Source organism: Vicia villosa, linkage group LG3, assembly GCF_029867415.1.
Source record: "Vicia villosa cultivar HV-30 ecotype Madison, WI linkage group LG3, Vvil1.0, whole genome shotgun sequence".
Lineage (NCBI taxonomy): Eukaryota > Viridiplantae > Streptophyta > Magnoliopsida > Fabales > Fabaceae > Vicia > Vicia villosa.
In genome coordinates, this window is record NC_081182.1 from 8293961 (window position 1) to 8314699 (window position 20739).

The 20739-nt window shown below is 29.3% G+C and overlaps 1 protein-coding gene and 1 long non-coding RNA gene across 2 annotated transcripts; both read left to right on the forward strand.

Annotated features, from left to right (window-relative positions):
* Positions 1–5061: 5061 nt before the first annotated feature.
* On the forward strand, positions 5062–6530 carry LOC131654851 (protein EXPRESSION OF TERPENOIDS 1-like). The gene is made up of 2 exons (XM_058924780.1): positions 5062–5732; positions 6038–6530. The coding sequence occupies exons 1-2, from the start codon at positions 5267–5269 to the stop codon at positions 6415–6417; spliced, it is 846 nt and encodes a 281-aa protein (XP_058780763.1). The 5' UTR covers positions 5062–5266; the 3' UTR covers positions 6418–6530.
* A 7722-nt stretch (positions 6531–14252) lies between these two features.
* Positions 14253–16483, forward strand: LOC131654852 (uncharacterized). The gene is made up of 4 exons (XR_009299580.1): positions 14253–14527; positions 14657–14705; positions 15260–15317; positions 15515–16483. It is a non-coding gene; the product is annotated as an uncharacterized LOC131654852 (long non-coding RNA).
* Positions 16484–20739: the final 4256 nt, after the last annotated feature.

Here is a 20739-nt window from a genome sequence, read left to right on the forward strand (position 1 = left end):
TTATAAATTATGCTCATAAATTGCATTATTTTATTAATATATATATATATATATATATAGTTGTGTTTGTGTCTTATGTTTTTTTACATTAGTTGTGCCTTCTTCTTCTTCTTCTTCTTATTCCTTGTTGTAGTGAGTGTGGGAGATTAGACAGACAGAAGAAGAAGAAGAAGAATAAGAATAAGAGAATGCAAGATAAAGAGGGGTTTACCTTGTATAGATTGCATCAATTGTTATGGTTGAGTCTTTAAGACGGACTAATTTGATTGATGGAGACGCACATTAATATAGGTCATAGTCGATTATATCTTAAGGTTAATCAATTATGAAATGTGAAATTTGAAATTTAATTTTCAAATAGCCACTTATTGTTTAGACCTTTAAAAAATTGAATATATAACCTGTTTTTAGCTTCCTCGCTCTTTTTGGACCCTGCATGAATTTAGGCTAAGCGTATGGAAGTGTTATAAATCTCATATTTAACAACAGATGATATGGACATATGTGTATACACGTCTTGAAAATTTTCACTTATGAAGAGAATTTTTCCCTACCAGTATCCGGTCTACTGGAACATCTAATCTAATTTAAGGATTAATTATGACATCAAGTAATTCCTACTTTTTCTCAATCGCAGTTGCGGAGATCGAACCGTGGTCCTCCCAACGAAGTTCAACACTAATCTCCACTGAATTAATCAATAATTGATACTTATAAAGTGATTTTGTAAGACCGTTTTATGAGACTAAGTTACACTTCATCTAAATAACTAAAATAAAATTAAAGTAAAAATAAAATGATGAGCAAAGAAAAGAAACTAAAATGATAAAATAATTATGCATTGGTAGTCTATGTGGCAATATCCAAGGAAGATACGATAGATAAGTTTTATGTCATAGATGTATATATTTGTCTCTTCTCTTCTTCCAAAATGAATGTTATGAGAGACTAAACCTAATCCCTCTTACTATCTTTCTCAAATCAAACGGGCTTAGTCACTCACACCCCCTTATTACTTCTATTTCAATCAATTAGGCCCAATAGCTATTATCTCGTTATTCTCTCAATAACTCTAATAACCTAATTAGCATAATAACACACAATTAAATAATTATCACACCAAGTAATAATTAAATAAAATAAACAAATAACAAAATAATTAATAAAAGGCTTTAATGCACTTTTGATCGCCCAATTTTAAAGATTTTTAAGTTTTAATCCTTCCATTTTAAAACTCAACTTTTTAGCCCCTAAACTTTACCTCACTCGAGATTTTGTTGGTCCCCTCCAATTTTGAATAGTAGGCACTGATGATTGGGATTAAAAAATTATTTTTAATTATGTGGCATTAGTGACTAGGTTATTTTATTATTTAGTAAATTAATTAATAATTTTAATTATGTTATTTTTTAAATAAATTAATAATTAATACTTAAAAGACTTTATGGACCTAGCACTTTTGTCCCACACATTCACTTTTCAATTCTATGTTATTGCTTGAATTACCTTTATAAACACTAAATATTATTCTTAGAAAACCAATGTGGGACATAATAACAACACAAGTACATCATTCTTATTCAACCGCACAACAACATCATCTTGTCTAACAATATCATCTTCATCAACAACTTGGTTACTATGCAATGGAAATTGACATAATAGAACATCATCATAACATCACCACCATACTCATTCTACAATACAACATCATCTTCATCAACATAATAGAAAATAATGATGCATTAAGTCAAAATTCCTGAAACTATTTTAGCTACAAAAATGCATTAGTTCAAGTTCTTCAATCCATTTCCCCGCTGACAGACTCTCAACCTCTGTAGATTGCTTTTTTTTCTTCAGTTTATTACTCTAATTATTTAAGATTACTTTTTTAATACTTTTTATGGTTATTTACGTGTTGCAGAGATTTCATAATTTGATCTTTCTTTTGGTTCATTAATAAAAATGTTTTCCATGTATAATATATTTCTTTGTGATACTACTACAAAAAGATATTATAGGTCTTCCAATTTTTCGCCATACTTGCTGAATGTTACTGATGCAATACTTGCAGAATTTTACTGATGCAATGGAAATCCACAATCATAGCAATATTACTACTTTTAGCATGCATTTTCAAGGGAAGTAGAGAGAACAAAAACAGAAATGGAATTGAATTAAAATCAAACTTGTTTCTATCTGTACGATTTTCTCTCAAATTCTGAAATTGCAGGTGGTGATAATGATGTTAGCTGTTGCAGGTGTGTGTATGGAGTTTGGAAACCGTTTGAAATCGAAGGTGATGGGTGGTGGAGATACGAAGTTGTGCGAGTTGTTGCCCGCAGAGGGAGTTTGATGCGCAACTTTGATGGTGATGAATAGATCTTATGATTATGGAATGGTTTGGAGTTTGATAGAAAAATGGTTGGGTTTATGTGAAGTTGTGCGGGAGAATATGAATGGTTTGTAGTTGAAATGTGTTGTTGTGTTTTAAACAAGCCCCACATCGATTTTTCATTAAATATCTTTAGCGTTTATATAGCACTTTTATGCTTACAACAATGTAGATTTGGATATTGGGCTCTTGTAAATATCTAATGGGATTTATTCTCAAAGATTTATTTTAATTAATTTAAAAATGAACTTATTAAAAAATATTAATTTATTCAGTAAAATTATTTAATAATAAATTTCTAAAAAACCATTATTAAAAAGTATTAAATTATTCATTAAAATAATTAAAAAAAATATTTAATAATAAATTATCCCAATCAGCATTTACACATCATTAAAAATAATTTTTTAATCCTAATCATCACTAACATGTCAGCAAAAGTGGAAGAGGACCAACAAAATTTCAAATGGGGTAAAGTTTAGGGACCAGAATAGCGAGTTTTAAAATTGAGGGATTAAAAGTTAAAAAATATTAAAATAGGGGGACTAAAAGTGCATTTAAGCCTTAATAAAATAATAAAATAGCCAATAAATAAAAATCGGGATGTTACACATATACTCTTCAAATCTCGATCTAAAATGAACATATATTAGGTTCTAAACTCTAGACATAAATTTAGATCTAATATTCACATTGGGTATCAATGTTTAATGCTCCTTGTTGTTTAATGGGTTGAGACATCGTCGATTAAGCAATAAGGTAGACATGGACACTGATGAGCATCAGTGTTATAGACATGGACACTGATGTGAGGGATACATGATGATATTGATGAGTATTTTAGGTTGCTTCCAACTAATCGATAGATTTAAGTTTTTGATGGGTAGATGAAATCCAAAACTTGATAAATTATTTATTCTCTAAGGAATGCATTTATTTTCTTGTTCATAATTTTACTTTATGCATTTTACTCTTTTAAACCATTCAAAATCAAGCTCAAAAACATGGAGAATGTTGAACGATATTCTTTCCCTCTCACTAATCCTTGTGGAGACGATAAAAAACAAAAATACTTACTTTTGCTTGCTGCTTTACCACAACCAACACTACTGCTTAACTTGGAAAGAGCTTTAGGAAGTTGTTGTGAAGGCTAGAGAAGATCGTCTCATATATCTTCTAGCCTCACTCAAGGATGCATTCTTCATTTCATGTTTTGAGCATTGCTTTTGACTTATTAGATTTTTCGAATTTTCATGTTCACTTTCCTTCCAACCTTCCTTCACCATCTTAGCATCTCATTGTTTATCATGCACACTTTGTTTTTTTTCAAATATGCACACATATAGATAAATGGATATATAGATAGATATATAGGTAGATATGTAGATAGATAGATAGACTAACAGACAAACAAATAAACAGACAATAGATAGAGAAACAGACATACATACAGGCAGAGAAACAAACACGATAAACAGACAGACAGAGAGACATATATAGTTTTATCCATTACTATATATAGTTTTAGTGTAAATAAAAAATATATTTACACGCATTTCTAAAAGTTGTGACATTAATTACTAGGGGTGGCAAAACGGGCACGGCCCACGGGGAAAGCCCGTTTTGCTCGCACTTTTTCACGGGGCGGGGCTAGGTTTTAGGCCCGCTCTCTTTAATGTGCCCGCCCCGCGCCTTTTTTTGCGGGCTTTTGCGGGCATGAAATTTTTCATACAATTTTACTATTTTTAGGCCTAAAAGGTTCAATGGCCGCAGACTTTCCCCGCCCTCACTTTTATGCGAGGCGGGGCAAGATTTTAGACTCGCACTCTCAAATATGCCCGCTCCACTCCGCCCTATTTTTTCGCGGGTTTTTGCGGGGCGGACCTAAACGGGGCGAGCATGCCCGTTTGCCACCCCTATTAATTACACATTTATGCATTAAAACTATAGTAATGGACAAAAGAAAGGAAGATGATCTTTACTCGTAATAGAGGCATATAGAGCATCTCCAAAATGAAAGCTGTTTAATGTACAATAAGATTTTTATAAGATTCAGAGCTTAACATTTTTATTATTAGAGTAGATATACGTGACATATCATTGCTTTAAATATTTGTGTAAGTTGTTTCATGGAGTAATTCAAAAAATATATTGTTTATTATTAAATAATATTAATCTTGATAATTTGTGGGATAAAAATAAATTTATTGAATCACATATATATTGTTTATTAAAATTACTATTAAAATAAAATTAATTTAAATTAATTAAATATTACTTAAATACAATGTGAGAATTTAAGACAAGTCCAACACAAATATTTCTCCCCATCAAAATAAATTCTCCCAATAAGTTCTCCCGGTTCCATATTTTGATACACTATTTCATAGATATTAAAAAAAATCCAAATTAAAATGATTTAAAAATTATTCTAAAGACGGTCAAGAAAAGTACAACCGGGTTTTCCGGTACAAGGACGAATAAGCAAAAGCTAATCTAACACGTGGAGCCCCACTGTCCGTTAGATGGTCAACCCATAATTCTGAATTAAACTGTAGAGAATAGATTTTCATGTCCCCCACACGCACTCTCTCCATCTTCACTCACTCAAATATCATATCATAATTAATCACACTCTCACTCTCTCTCCGTCATTGCAAAAACCACTCTCAAAATACTGCACAGTACTTTTACTACAGTAACTATACAACAAACACAAAACCAGCCTCATCATACAGTAGAGTTGATGGCTGCAGTTACTATTGACGGCGTTGCAGACAACAAACTCATTCCGTGCCATAATTAATATCATACAGTTTTCCTCATCAAAAGCTGCAAAAACTTCTACCATGGATGATACTGTAACAACGAATGTCTAGGTTTTTTTCTCTAGGTCAAAAACAATATACCAGCAGTAGTAACGAAGAGATCTTAGAGATATGGCAACAACAAAGCTTGAAGAACTACAGTGTGTTTGGAGTGGCTCCTAAAACCTGTTCATTTGATGAGTGTGGAGGAAAATTCACGATGATGATGAGACGGAACGGAGGAACGAATTGTCAAGACTGTGGGAATCAAGCGAAGAAAGACTGTACACATCTAAGATGTAGAACTTGTTGTAAGAGTCGAGGGTTTCAGTGTCAAACTCATGTGAAGAGTACTTGGGTTCCAGCTTCTAAACGCCGTGAACGACAGCAACATCTATCTATGTTGCAACAGCACCAACCGTTTCGTCGAAGAGATCATGGAGAGAGCTATAAGTATAAACGACATATGGATAATCAAGATGGTGTAGGTTCTTCTCTTCCATGTCCTCAACCACCTAACCCTACCACAGGTAATAATTGTATAGTGTAATGTCATTTCATAAGATAAGATATCACTTTAATATATAGTTTTAAATTCTTGCTTCAATTGATGTTTATGCATGTTAGTATGTTACTGTTTTTTGTGACCCTAGCTATATTCTTTACCATATTCCATCACTGTTTTTGAGTAAAACTGACGAACTCAAATTATTGATTTAAATAATGATTCTTTTTATTTCTTGGGTTTCTTTAATAATAATTGGAAAAGTGGAGGTAACTTTTTATGAATGAATGAGTGTTTTTTTATTGAGTGATTTTGTTGATGATTGTTTAGGGTTTGAGTTGGGACAGTTTCCAGCTGAAGTGAGTTCTGCATCAGTAACGTTTCGGTGTGTGAGAGTGAGTTCATTGGACGGTCCAGATGAGCAGTGTGCGTATCAAACGGCTGTGAGCATAGGAGGACATGTTTTCAAAGGAGTTCTCTATGATCAAGGTCCTTCTCCTTCAAGTCTTTACACCAGTAGTACTATTGCACCTATGGAAGGTTCTTCAGGTGGAGGTCATCATCAACCTCAACAACTTGATTTCTTAACAACTGCAACCGCATCTGTGACCACAACAACTGGTATCTCGTTTGATCCTTCACTTTACTCGGCTCCGCTACATGCTTTCATGGCCGGTACACAATTTTTCCATCCCCAACATCCTAATTAATGAGAGCAACTCTACCTATATACTTGAATCATATATAGTTGGAACCGTGTCTTGTTTACTCTTTCTCAATCTTCTCCACGGACTCTTCTTTTATTAAGACTTAGGGTTAGTGATTCTGGTTGTTGTTAACTTGACTATTTTTTTAAAAATGATTATTGTGATTAATGGACTAATGATTCTGGTGCTGCATGAAAATGAAGGGGAAAAAGATCAGTGTTTGTCATGTGTTACCGAATGTTAATTCTAATTATCATGCTTGTTAAGTGTTTTCCTTGACACAGACACCAATTGGATATATACAAAGGTTTTAAATAACAATCGTCGCATATGATTGCAAAAAAGCTTTTCGCAAATTTGGTCAGTTGTGATATTGATTTTGGTCATCACAGTGTATTTTTTTTCATCATAAGATGAATAACAGTATTGGTTTCGGCACCTTTAGATATCATTTTGTCATGACCATATTTATCATCATCATATGCATTATACATGTAAGCAATGCGGTATTATGATGCATGTTTAAATTTTGTATTAAATGATAATATGGTTCTAAATTGTGGAATGTATCAAGTGATGTGACTGCATTGTTGTGGTTGCGGTAGTGTTGGTAGTGTATGTAATCGTATCAATCGCATTAGGACTCAATTGCATGCGTAGTAAATCATGTTAAAAACCGCATCATAGTGTGATCGAAAACGAAAACCATGTTAAAAACTGCATCATAATTCTACAATGGCCAATCATAGCACCACAACGGTTACATCAGCCTACAACTACAACTGATTATGCATTGCCTACAAAAATTACTTGATGTGAAACATAAAATAAATAAAAAAATTGAGTATTTTATGTTCATTAGTTTACAAAATAAATTCACCCTACAGCAATTTGACCACAACTGCAATTTAAAATAACCATAATAATATTAGGTGATCCAGACAAGATTGTTTAAATTCTTTGCACAAATGGTCCATCTTGTTCTTTGTCTTGTCTCCATTCATCGCTTCAGTTAAGTTCAGACTCTAAATTAAAGCAAAAAACCACTAGATAGTTATAGCTAACACTCTTTTCTACACCTTTTTTCCTTCTCTTTTGGTACATATAAATGGAGAACTGCAACTAGCATTTACACCAACTACTTCTCTGAAAACCCAATAAAATTAGCCACTTGAATAGACATCCATGATCTGCGGATGTCACCTCCACATGCTTGAGTTGGAAAAGTTGTTTTCTTAATGTTTAATGCCTTCTAAAAGTATGTGCATGATACATACATAATGCTTCTACCAATGATATAGGTTAAGGTACATTACCATACAATATAGGGCTAATCATAAACTTTGATAGATTACTTGTTTTAGTGCATAAGGAAGAATCAGAACCTCTACCAAAAATTTCCATTGATTTGTAATAACTGGCCCATTACATGTGCTATGTGCTATACTATACAATTACAACCTTCATTTGATAGTGACATACCACTCTCTTTCTCTTTCATATCCATGCTTTTGTTTTGTAATAGTAATTTCTTATATCAATATCTAGATGATTATATCTTTATATGAAGCAAAGATTGAAGTTGACTTGATTTCTTATATACTTTGTGGAGGACATATGTAGATAGGGAATAGAAAAGGAGTTGAATCTATAATTGTAGCTTAAGTCTAGTCACTTCTGTTTGCCACATGCATCGAGAGAATAGAAAGAGAAAGAAAATAAAGCTAGATTATGAAATCATAGTTCAATACTTTGGTGATGTTGAAAACAATTGAATAAAAAATTAGGGATGTTGGTTGTGAATTGTGATGCTTTCAAGAATAAAAAATATGAGATAATTTTCTTTATATGGCATGATAGTTTGGCTTAACTTTTTTTTTTTTTTATATTAGTCGAAATTTTTTTTACACTCAATTATAAAGATTAATTCCACAAACGGTGTAATTTTAATTAAAAATATTTTTAACAATGATGCTTTTTATATTAATTAATTTAAAAAAAATATTTTTTCAATTAGTTCAAAAAATATTTTTATAAATGATTAGATGTACAAGTATATTTTTCTTTACAAACTAGTGTCTTACCCGTGCGTTCGCACGGGTACCCGTCGTTTTCGCGCATTGTGATTGAGGGAAATAAAAGATGATAGGGAAAGTGTTATTTTGTTCAATATAGATATTATTGTTGAAGTAAATATCCTAAAAACAAATATGTAAAATATAGAAATTTCTTTTCAATAGGTTGGACCAAAGTTTGGGATATATTGATTAATAAACATTATTTTCCTCTTAATATTCAATATTTCGATCAGTAACTTCGTGTTCCCGTTAATATTTAATATTTTGATCAGTAAGTCACGTTCTCATTAATATTGAATATTTTATTTAATAACTTCATGTTATAGTCAATATTTTGATAAGTAACTTCATGCTCCCGCTAATATTCATTATTTTGATTAGTAACTTCCCGTTAAGATTTAATATTTTGATCAGTAACTTCATGTTCCCGTTAATATTCATTATTTTAATCAGTAAGTCCGTGTTCCCGTTAATATTAATTATTTTGATCAATAACTTCGTGTTCCCGTTAATTTTTCAAATTTATTCCCGTTAATATTCAAAAAAATTATCAGTAAAAGGTATCAGTAAAAGATTAAATTTGGGTTAAAATTGAAAAAGTTATAAAAAATACTAATATTAAAAAATTGAATTTTGAAAATAAAAAGTAATTAAGAAAATAAAGTTTATATGTTGTTTTATTAGTATGCAATAAAAATTGGAGTAAATATAATAAAGCAAATAAAAGATTACATTTGGAATGAGCTAAATAAAATGTATTAATAAAAAAATTTATTTAAAAGAAAAGTTAGAAAAATTATAATGTAAAAAAATCGAACAGTAAATATAAAAAGTAATTAAGAAAATAATATTGATATTGTTATAGATTGAATAATAAAATTAAGAATGCATTTAAGAAATGTAGAGATTCTATTGAAAAATAATAAGTGTAAAGAAAATTAATGGATTACTATTGTTTCAACATATTAACATCGCTTCCCGTTACTATTCAATATTTTAATTAATAACTATATGTTCTCGTTAATATTCAATAGTTTGATCAATAACTTCATGTTTTCGTTAATATTCAATATTTTGATCAGTGACTTCATGTATTTGTTAAGATTCAATATTTTAATCAGTAATTTCATGTTTTTGTTAATATTCAATATTTTGATCTGTAACTTCATGTTTTCGTTATTATTCAATACAGTGGCGGAGTCAGAAATTTTAGGGAGCCTGGGCAAAAATTTTACACAATGTTTTTATTAATTTACATCTTGTTTCTACTAATTTTGCCTTTGATTTTGTCTAAAAAATTTGTCCTTGATTTTGTCCAAAAATTTTACACCATGTTTTTATTAATTTTGGTTTAATTTTGTCTAAAAATTACTAATTTTACCCCTTGTCTAAAAATCGACTATTAGTGTGGGGAGTATATCCCGGGCTCGCTGGGCTATAGCTCTGCCCATGATTCAATATTTTGATCAGTAATTTCATGTTCTCGTCAATATTAACATTTTAATCAACAACTTAATGTTCCTGTTAATATTAAATATTTTTATCAGTAGCTTAATGTTCTCGTTAATATTCAATAATTTAATTAATAACTTCATGTTTCCGCTAATATTAATATTTTGATAAGTAACTTCATGTTCCCGTTATTAGTAAATTCATTTTTGCGTTATTATTCAATATTTTGATCAGTAACTTCATGTTCCCGTTAATATTAATATTTTGATCAGTAACTTCATGTTCATGTTAATATTCAATATTTTTATCAGTAACTTTATGTTCCCATTAATATTCAATATTTTAATTCGTAACTTCATGTTTCCGCTAATATTCAATATTTTGATCACTAATTTAATATTCCGGTTAATATTCAATATTTTGATTCCTAACTTAATGTTTTCGTTAATATTAATTGAATTAAAATCAATTTACAAATCAAATATATTATTTCATATATAAAAATATTTGAATGAATTGTATAATTATTTTGAATAGGGGAGAATATTTTACTGGTGTGTTCAATTGGCATATCTTATACCTTTTTGCGATATAATTTTATTTTGAATTTCCAAAAAAATAGTTGACATCACCAATATATTTGGTTAATGTGAATAATTAGTAGTCAATTAATAGTAAAATAATCAAATCATAAATAATACAGATATTATAATTAATATTTATTGTAATTAATGCATTATTGTTAAAGAATTTAAATAAATATAATCTGTTAATAGTTATGAACAGACCAACTTGAACCATTTAATTTGCGAATTTATGTGTATCAAGTTAAACGGAATTGGGGCAGTCTACATACTCAGCTCTAATTATAATTAGAGGAGTTAAATAATTATTATTCAAGTTAAATTAAAATAATAAAGTAATTTCTAAAATTAAATATAATTATTATAATTAGTTTTTATTGTATTATTATTAATCCATTATAGTTAGAGAAGTTGAATAAATATTTTTTGTAATGTTTTATCCTTTTTTTTACATACTACTCACAATTCGTTAATAGTTGCAGATAAACAACGCTAAACTTGTTTAATTTGCGGATTTATGCGTAACAATTAAAGAATTAGCTTGCATACTCAACTCTAAATATATTTAGAGAAGTTGGACAATTATGTTTCAAGTTAAAATAAAATAAAATAATATTTTTTAAAATAAAGTCAATAAAATATAACGTGGATTTATTTAAATTTATCACCATTATATTTAGAGAATTCAAATCATTATTAGTAGTCAAATAATATTAAAATAGTAAAATAATTTATAAAATTAATCTTTATTAATGATATATTTATATCTATTCATATCACAAATAAAATAACGATAAACTAAAAATAGTTATACTAACTATTAGGAATAGTTATTTATCTAAAATTTCTTATATATAAAATCATTCTAATTTAATATGTTTCATATATAGATTTCTCCAAAATAGAATTTTATTATATCTACTTTTAATTTTTATTATAAGACATAAAATATTAGGGGACAACTTCTCTACCCATCACAAAAAGATGGGTAGTGTACCTTCAACCAATCACATGATTTCATCCCATTTAACACATTTAATTATTTATTAAAATACTACAAATATTTGTTGTTTTCAAAGCATTTTACAAAGGAGGTAACCTTACCCAACTTTTTGAGTTGGGTAAATAAGAATTCACCAAAATATTATATTTGTATAATATGTTCATGTAAATGTCATAAATATTCATTCAATTCTATTTATTTTCATTATTTATATCACTTATTTATATTATAAATATACATTCAATTCTATTTATTTTTATTATAATGCTATTAATTTATCCACATAATAGTGTTAAATTCTATTTTTATTTCCATTTATCTAATCATTATCAATTGCATTGAATGCACGTAGCTAGAATCATTCCCGTATGTTGACATCATTTATAATTGTAACAATAGTTATTTTTAAAATAAGTATTGAGAATAGGCATTGAAAATTGATAATTGTGAAAAATAAAAATTAATTCCATGTATTATTATCTTAAAAAAGATTGTATCTTAAATGGAAACCATAAATATTAGAATTAGAAAGATTATCACTTAAAGTCAAATAATCAATGAGAAATTTGAAAGGTAGTGCAATTAAAATCAAATAATATATAATTTATTTGTATCCTTAATGATAAAATATTTATACAAAATAGCTATTGTTATGAAGAATGAACAGTTAAATCCTCTTCACATAATAAGTATTAAATTCATACATTTAAGTATTAAAATGATACATTTAATCATCTTAAATAAAAAATAATCAAAGGATATAATTATTAAGTATCAATAATTATTATTTTTTTAAGTTGAAATTAATTTAATTTAATTTTTTACTATCAAATTCATCATAAAAATGATAAAATTAACACTCAGTTTCTGTTATAGTAAATTTGAAAAGATAATTGGCATTACAATAATTTTGGAAAATTTTAAATAATATTGTTGCATATTCAATTGGAATAAATTTCGTTCAACTATTAAATTATTAAAAAAAATAGTAAAATAATAATTAGAATCATGTGTCTGAACATAAATAAAGAATTTGTCAAGCGTAAGGGACAAAATTTATGGTTCGTGCAATTATTTGAAGCGACTGTATTTCATATATCATTAGTCAAAAATAATAAAAAAATAATAAAAGTTATATATTATGTCTACTCCTCTATAGTAATAATAGAAAGTTGTCTCTCATTTTAAATAATTAGAAAAATTGTTATTCTATTTCAAAACTATACATATTCATTCATTTTTCTTAATTCAAAATTTTTCTGTTATGAAGAATGAAAAGTTAAATCCCCTTCACATAATAAGTATTAAATTCATACATTTAAGTATTAAAATCATACATTTAATCATCTTAAAAAAAATAATCAAAGGATATAATTATTAAGTATCAATAATTATTGTTGTTTTAAGTTGAAATTAATTTAATTTTTTACTATCAAATTCATCATAAAAATGATAAAATTAACACTCAGTTTCTGTTATAGTAAATTTGAAAAGATAATTGGCATTACAATAATTTTGGAAAATTTTAAATAATATTGTTGCATATTCAATTAGAATAAATTTCGTTCAACTATTAAATTATTAAAAAAAATAGTAAAACAATAATTAGAGTCATGTGTCTGAACATAAATAAAGAATTTGTCAAGCGTAAGGGACAAAATTTATGGTTCGTGCAATTATTTGAAGCGATAGTATTCCATATATCATCATTCAAAAATAATAAAAAAATAATAAAAGTTATATATTATGTCTACTCCTCTATAGTAATAATAGAAAGTTGTCTCTCATTTTAAATAATTAGAAAAATTGTTATTCTATTTCAAAACTATACATATTCATCCATTTTTCTTAATTCAAAATTTTTCTGTTATGAAGAATGAAAAGTTAATTCCCCTTCACATAATAAGTATTAAATTCATACATTTAAGTATTAAAATCATACATTTAATCATCTTAAAAAAATAATCAAAGGATATAATTATTAAGTATCAATAGTTATTGTTGTTTTAAGTTGAAATTAATTTAATTTTTTACTATCAAATTCCTCATAAAAATGATAAAATTAACACTCAGTTTCCGTTATAGTAAATTTCAAAAGATAATTGGTATCACAATAATTTTGGAAAATTTTAAATAATATTGTTGCATATTTAATTAGAATAAATTTCGTTCAACTAATAAATTAATAAAAAAAATAGTAAAACAATAATTAGAGTCATGTGTCTGAACATAAATAAAGAGTTTGTCAAGCGTAAGGGGCAAAATTTATGGTACGTGCAATTATTTGAAGCGATAGTATTCCATATATCATCATTCAAAAATAATAAAAAAAATATTAAAAGTAATATATTATGTCTACTCCTATATAGTAATAATAGAAAGTTGACTCTCATTTTAAATAATTAAAAAATTTGCTATTCTATTTCAAAACTATACATATTCATCCATTTTTCTTAATTCAAACTTTTTCTTATATTTAAAATCATATAACATATGATTCTGTCAAATCTACTATCTACCCAATATTAGAAGATTGACCAAAGTGACTATTATGCCCTTTCCTCAAAATTAAATTGCACTACAAAAAGGACATTATAGTAATTAACAAATTAACCATTCACTTTTGAAATTATATCCACAAGTGTTTGATTTTCATTGGTCCAATTTGAAAAACTTCCTCACAATATACTACTTTCTCTTTTCTCTCTCTTTTCCCTCGCCGTACTACTTTCTCTTTTCCCTTTATCTTTTCTCTCTGTATTCTCTTCTCTCGCAAACCCTAAATCATGGTGCCGTGAAAATCCAACCTGAAACAGACATGGCTCTTCGTCTTCCCCCTTTCTCTCTCTGTTCCTCCTTCAAACTACTAAATACTCACTACTAAACCCTAGCGCACCCCATCATCTTTTTCCTCCGTCAAACCCACAAATCAATCGTGAATGAAAGGGGGAAGAAAGTTTTTGGATATTTAGCTCGACTTGGAAATGATACAGATGGTAAGAAAGTTAATTGTCATGCTCCACCACATTTCACAACAACGGCAATGTAGTTTCTCAATTAAAATTTGGTTTTTTTCATAATCATTGTCAATTGCATGTGATTTGTTGAAATTGGTTCTATAATAGATTTTCAATTGGAGGCAAGAGTATTCAAAATTACATTTTCTCAAAACAGGTTTGTTCATTTCAATATCTACTTCTTCAACAGTTTCTTATAACATCGTTGAATATGATGTCAAAATTATAATTAGTGTTTTATGAAACTTTGATTTAAATCTCAAGAAAATGGTATGAAAGTTAACTGTCATGCTCAACTACAATCAAAAGTATTTGACTGTTTTCATCTGCTTTTTTTCCCAGGTACAACTCTTTTAATTGTTATGACATATTTTGTTTTGTAAAAAACATAACATGAATATTCAAATATTTATCATTTTATTACTTAATTACTCTTCAAACTACTTAATTACTCTTCAAACTACTAAATACTCACTGCTTGAGGCATAACCTTATCAATCATCACTGAACACACCTATTTCTTAAGAGTTTCAAGTTTAAAGCTTAAACCTATGTGAAACATGTTTCTTAGTATTTTTTGAATAAATAAAGAGAACAAACACAAATTTCAATTTTGAAAGAAATTGATAAGTTGTTGGAATTCATTAGTTGATTTAAGACAGAGATGTCGACTAAAATTTTCCATTTATTTGGCTTATCAATCCTTTGTAGAAAGCTTGTCCAGCCGTACCAAACTTGGTTTGCACAATCCCTTTAAGGCACCATAGAGGTATATGTGCAAATTATCTTTCTATGATTTATGTTCTTTATTATTTGAGACTGTTATCTAAACATGTTCTTTTTCTAAGCATTCATGGGTGGATATAGACTATCCCCAAAGTTTTCTTTGTATCTTTTGGACAGAAAATAATACATTGAAATACTTTGTCTTAAACTCATCACAACTTCATGAACAACTCTTTACAGGTACAATGTCACTGCAGTCACAGTCAGTATGACTGCAGGATCCTGCACTCAAGTGCAATAAAGTTAAAATGGTTTAGAGGGAGATGCAATTTAAAAGATGTAATGACAAACATATCCTTCAAATTGCACTACAAAATCATTGACTGCATGAAACTGTGTTGGTTTTAACTGCAGAGGATTAAAACCCCTGTTTTTGATGCATTATTTCCTCTACTCTCAAAAAGCATGCTATATGTCAACTCAAAATGTAATCGATAGGCATAATAAAAAAATATTAATTCTGCACAGAAGTGACAAGATATCTCACTGGTATCAATGAAAATCAATAGGTTTTGATGTAGACAAAAAGCAGCTTTATGTGTGGAAGCAAGCAACTCTCCTGTGATAAATGTAGAACCTGCTTTAGGCGCTTCAGTCAGATTAAAAAGATATTGCTGCATTTTAACTGGGCTGAATTAGTTTGTATATTCGGATCTGAAAGTAAACAGACTAAAGGGTCTAATTAGTTTGGTTTTTTTTCTTGCTGGTGTATGTGTATCCTAATAACTTGATTTGGTTTATTCTTTATGTATTTCTTAATAAAATAAAATTTAACTCATCTAATTGTGTCAGTAGTACTTTATTATTATTATTATTGTGTCCAACTAATCCCAAGTACATGGTTAATAGTCAATTATTTTTGAACTAAATACACAACCAAGTCTAAGGCTCGGTACGCCTTTTTGGCAGAAACCTGTACAGACTGAGCACAATTCTAGCAGAAAAAAGCATGACTATTGTTACTGTGTCTCCAAGCTACCTATATTTGATATGTTAACTCCTATTTTCTCCATCCTAATGGCATGGGCTGCGTGTTTTGGTGACTAAAAAGGGTGCAGCAAGAGCCAAATTCTAAATCAACCAAATCCATGCAATATCAATTGTAAGAATATTGTTTACAATTTAAAGAAGATAAAAACTACAATTTTAAAAAGCAAATGCATGCAATATCAATTGTTTACAATATATATATATATATATATATATATATATATATATATATATATATATATATATATATATATATATATATTAAAAATTATATTTTTTTATTAGAGGTCCATTTTTATTATTTGTTCTAGACCTTTGAAATGTCAGACCGGCCCTGATTAGATATATCAAATTTATCATTTTGGTGATTTACTACATATTTATTTTGAAATATTTTCATTTACTGGTGTTTTTATAACAACAGTTATATATCAACAACAACCAAACCTTACCCAAAGATATAATATATGAATGAACTTACCCGTGCGAAAAAATTAAGTTAGGAACTCCTATGATAAAATCACCGAATAAGAAATTTAAGAACATAACCCGATTATTTCTCAACTATTAAAAAGGTTTCAAGTCCTATCTATGGTGAATTTTCTTATACGGTGATTTTACCAACTCCTATGAATTTTATCATTGAAACTCTTATGTGAATTTGGTTATCTAAATATTTATATTTATTAGATATATTGAATTTTTACGGGTCACTATCACCATAATACATTTCTTATATGAATTTTATCATTGAAACTCATTATTTTTACGGGTCACTATCACCATAATACATTTCTTATGTGAATTTTATCACTGAAAACTCACTACTTTCACGGGTCGTTATCACCCTAATACCCTTTTTCCTATTGCATTTCCAACTTTTTTTTAAATAACTACTATATATAGTTTCCTTACATCTATATTATGTTTTATGAATCTTAATTTAACATTTCTCATTCAAATTTTTAAACTTCTTTTTATGCGTTTGTAATACATTATTCATTTTAAGATTTGAATTACCCGTGCGGACGCACGGGTCTTCTACTAGTTGCTATTATATAAAATCATATAAAATATATTATAATCATTTATATAAATATAATAGCTTACTATAATTGAAGATTTTGCTTTATTATTATGGCAGTTTGCCAACAATATTTTAGGACATTTACATTATTCCTTTTAGGCAATTAGAAAATATTGAAAGCATCCTTTTGTGATATCATGATGATTTAAAACTGGATTTATTATAAAAATTGAATTTCTCAACCATCATAGTACAATCTAAATAAATTTTACATATCAGTGAAACCTCACAACAATGCAAGAAATATCATCAGAGCTTTTTCTGTTAAGTGCTTCTTCAGTAAGTTACTTTGCTGCAGCCCGAGCATCCTTGATATCTTTGATAGTATCATCTGTTTCTTGATTTGACATGACCTGTAATAATAACAAATGTGAAGCTAAAACCAAACATGATGTTTGTGGGAAGGAGGAATGCAATGCATAAATCATATGATGCTTTGTCATTTTATCAAAGCATTTACCTTCCATAATCCATCACTGTTTATATTTTAAAAAATTAACGGTTTGCACAGTAGACTCTGTTCAAATTTCAATATATATATATATATATATATATATATATATATATATATATATATATATATATATATATATATATATATATATATATATTTCATTAGACCTGCACATGTAGGCTTATAAAAAAAACATAACGAAACATCAAATTAAAATAGAAATCAGACAAAGCATGCTTAATTCATCAACAGTTTTAATAATATATTTATGTACCTACCTTTAAGAGACCGCCCTTGCACTACCATGATCACACTACACATACGTTGCTATATAACTTTCACCAAACCACACACAAAAACCTGCATCAAAACAGAATAACAACTGTATACCAACAATCATCATTAATCAATCCAATTCAAAAAATCTGGAAAAAATGATTATGAGATGCAGCCTGCAAGTTACAACACAACAGAGTAAAAAAGAAAAAATAAAAAAAGCGATGGTATAGAAGGAACCAAAACAGGTCCGACGAAACACCGGGCGTAACCTCCACATCATGCCGCTTCAAACCGTGATAACCCACATTGACCACCACCATCTCTGCTATTCTCTCAACAGGCCTTGACATGATAATGCAAATTCACACTGCACTGAATGATAACCGCAGAAGTTAGCAAGCATGGAAAGAGAAGAATGAAATCACTGATAAATAGGCAAGCCATTTAAACACATAATTACTGCAATTGTGCAGTTTGGAACGTGGACAGACACAGAATAATGGACCTTACATAACTGCAGCAACATGAGAAGCTGTGAGGGTGAAACTTCCACAGCAATAACTGCCGCAGCCCACCAGGCAGTTGAAGGATCAAAAATTCTGTAGTAACCACCAAAGCTGATGTGGATCAACCATAGAAGAGTTGCTGATGTGGATAGCCTAAGAAAGTCTCAAATGGTAGACTTTTCTTATATGATAGATTTCTCATTTAACATAATGACGCTTAGTTCCATTTTATTTTTTATTTGAGCAATTTCATATTAACCATTATCATTTTTTATATAAACAAATTAATTTACTAATGTTAAAATTTTGAGTTGCTATTTAGTTTTTCCTCTTGATACTCAATTTTTAATAATTATAATAATAGAAAAATTTAGAAAAGAGGCATAAGCCTTTATGACAATAATAGAATATTTTATTGCCCATGTGTTATATGCGTGAATTTCAAAAAAATTGAAAAGAAAGAAATATTCCATCACCTATGTTGTGATGAAATTTGTCAAAATTATACAATATGGACGTGGCATGGTGAAGTAGATAAAAAATAAACCGCGACGTTACAAAGACATGAAGTTGATGTAGATATGGATGATCGATTAGAAGAATGATTGTGCTATTCTCACGACCCATTTTCCCCTTGCTAAGATCGATTGGGATATTTCTTTATGTGATGGTAACAAGAGTCCTGGACCAGATAAGTTCAACTTCTACTTTTTTATTTTGACTACTTTTGTCTCGGGAGGTAAAGTTGTCTCTCTTTGCTCTGTGTCTCCTAGGTGGCAAAGGGGATAACCCCTCAGGTTGGTTTCATGATAAAGTTGTAAAGAAAGTTAGGTTTGGTTTCCTCACTATTTCTAAAGCGATCCTTGGGTGGGACTGATTCTTCTCGAATTTTGGTTTCCGCGATTTTTTCTATCTCATAGCAGAAGGATTATCGTGTGGGAGAAGTGGGTAGATGGGAGGTTCACTCTTGAGTTTGGGACTTTAAGTGGAGAAGAGTTTGTATTTTTTAGTGTAAGCATGCATCGATAGTTGATCTTCACTTAGTTATCAAGGATTTTACTTATTCTTCCTAGTATGACAAGTGGTCGTGGTGCTACTCTAAAGACAAGTCTTATTCGATAGCCTAATCGTATTCTTTTCTTCGCACCCATGATTTTCCTAGTGATTGACAAGTCCTATTAATGGACTTGGTCTTTCCTAGTATTTCGAGTAGGTGGTTCCCATCTAAAGTTACCACTTTCTCCTAGAAACTCCTGTAGGATAGAATTCTTACAAGAGATAATTTACTTAATAGGGGGATCTTTCTTTGTTCGGAGGATGTCTCTTGTCCTTTCTGCTCTAGAATACAAGAGTCGTCTTCCCATCTTTATGTGACATGTAACATAATGGTGTCTGTTTGGTATAAGATCTTTAGTTTGTTGGGTTCGTCCGTAGAATTACCTAGAGATTCCCTGATTCTTTTCCAAATATTTCTCCCTCTTGGTTGTCCTTCTAGGCTTAGGTGGACGTCTTATGATTTGGCATGCTATGATCTGGTCATTCTGAAAATTTTGTGTTCACAGGTAAATTAGTTACTGCGAAGGACGTGGAAGACATGGGTATCCTTTTGGCTTGAAAATGGTATCTTAGTAGGTTTGTGGGGAACTGTTGTGCTTTCTCGGCATAGCTCAAGAACTGTATTAAGCATCTGCGCCAATAACGGGTTGAGTGTCTTCGACCTTGGGGTGTTCTTGTTGCTTTGGTGGAGATTGGTTGTTATTTTCGCTGGTCCTTGGCTGGTGAGCTCTAGCTCGTTATTTGTATGGTGTCCTCTGTTTGGACTTACCAGTCTTATCTTCCTTATTATATTGGCGTTTGATTTCTGCTTATATGTATTGGTGGTTGTGCTGTCTAGTTGTGTTCACTGCTTTTCTTTTGGTTGGGATGCTTTGGTACCTCTTGTGCCTTTTCCAACCTCTTCATACGTACTTTCGCCTTGGTGTCTCTTTCATATTTATTTTATATATTATATTTGCTTTTCAAAAAAAGTCTGCAATACAACCACCATTGCCTTAGATTGATCATAGCACCAAGAAGACAAAGATATTAA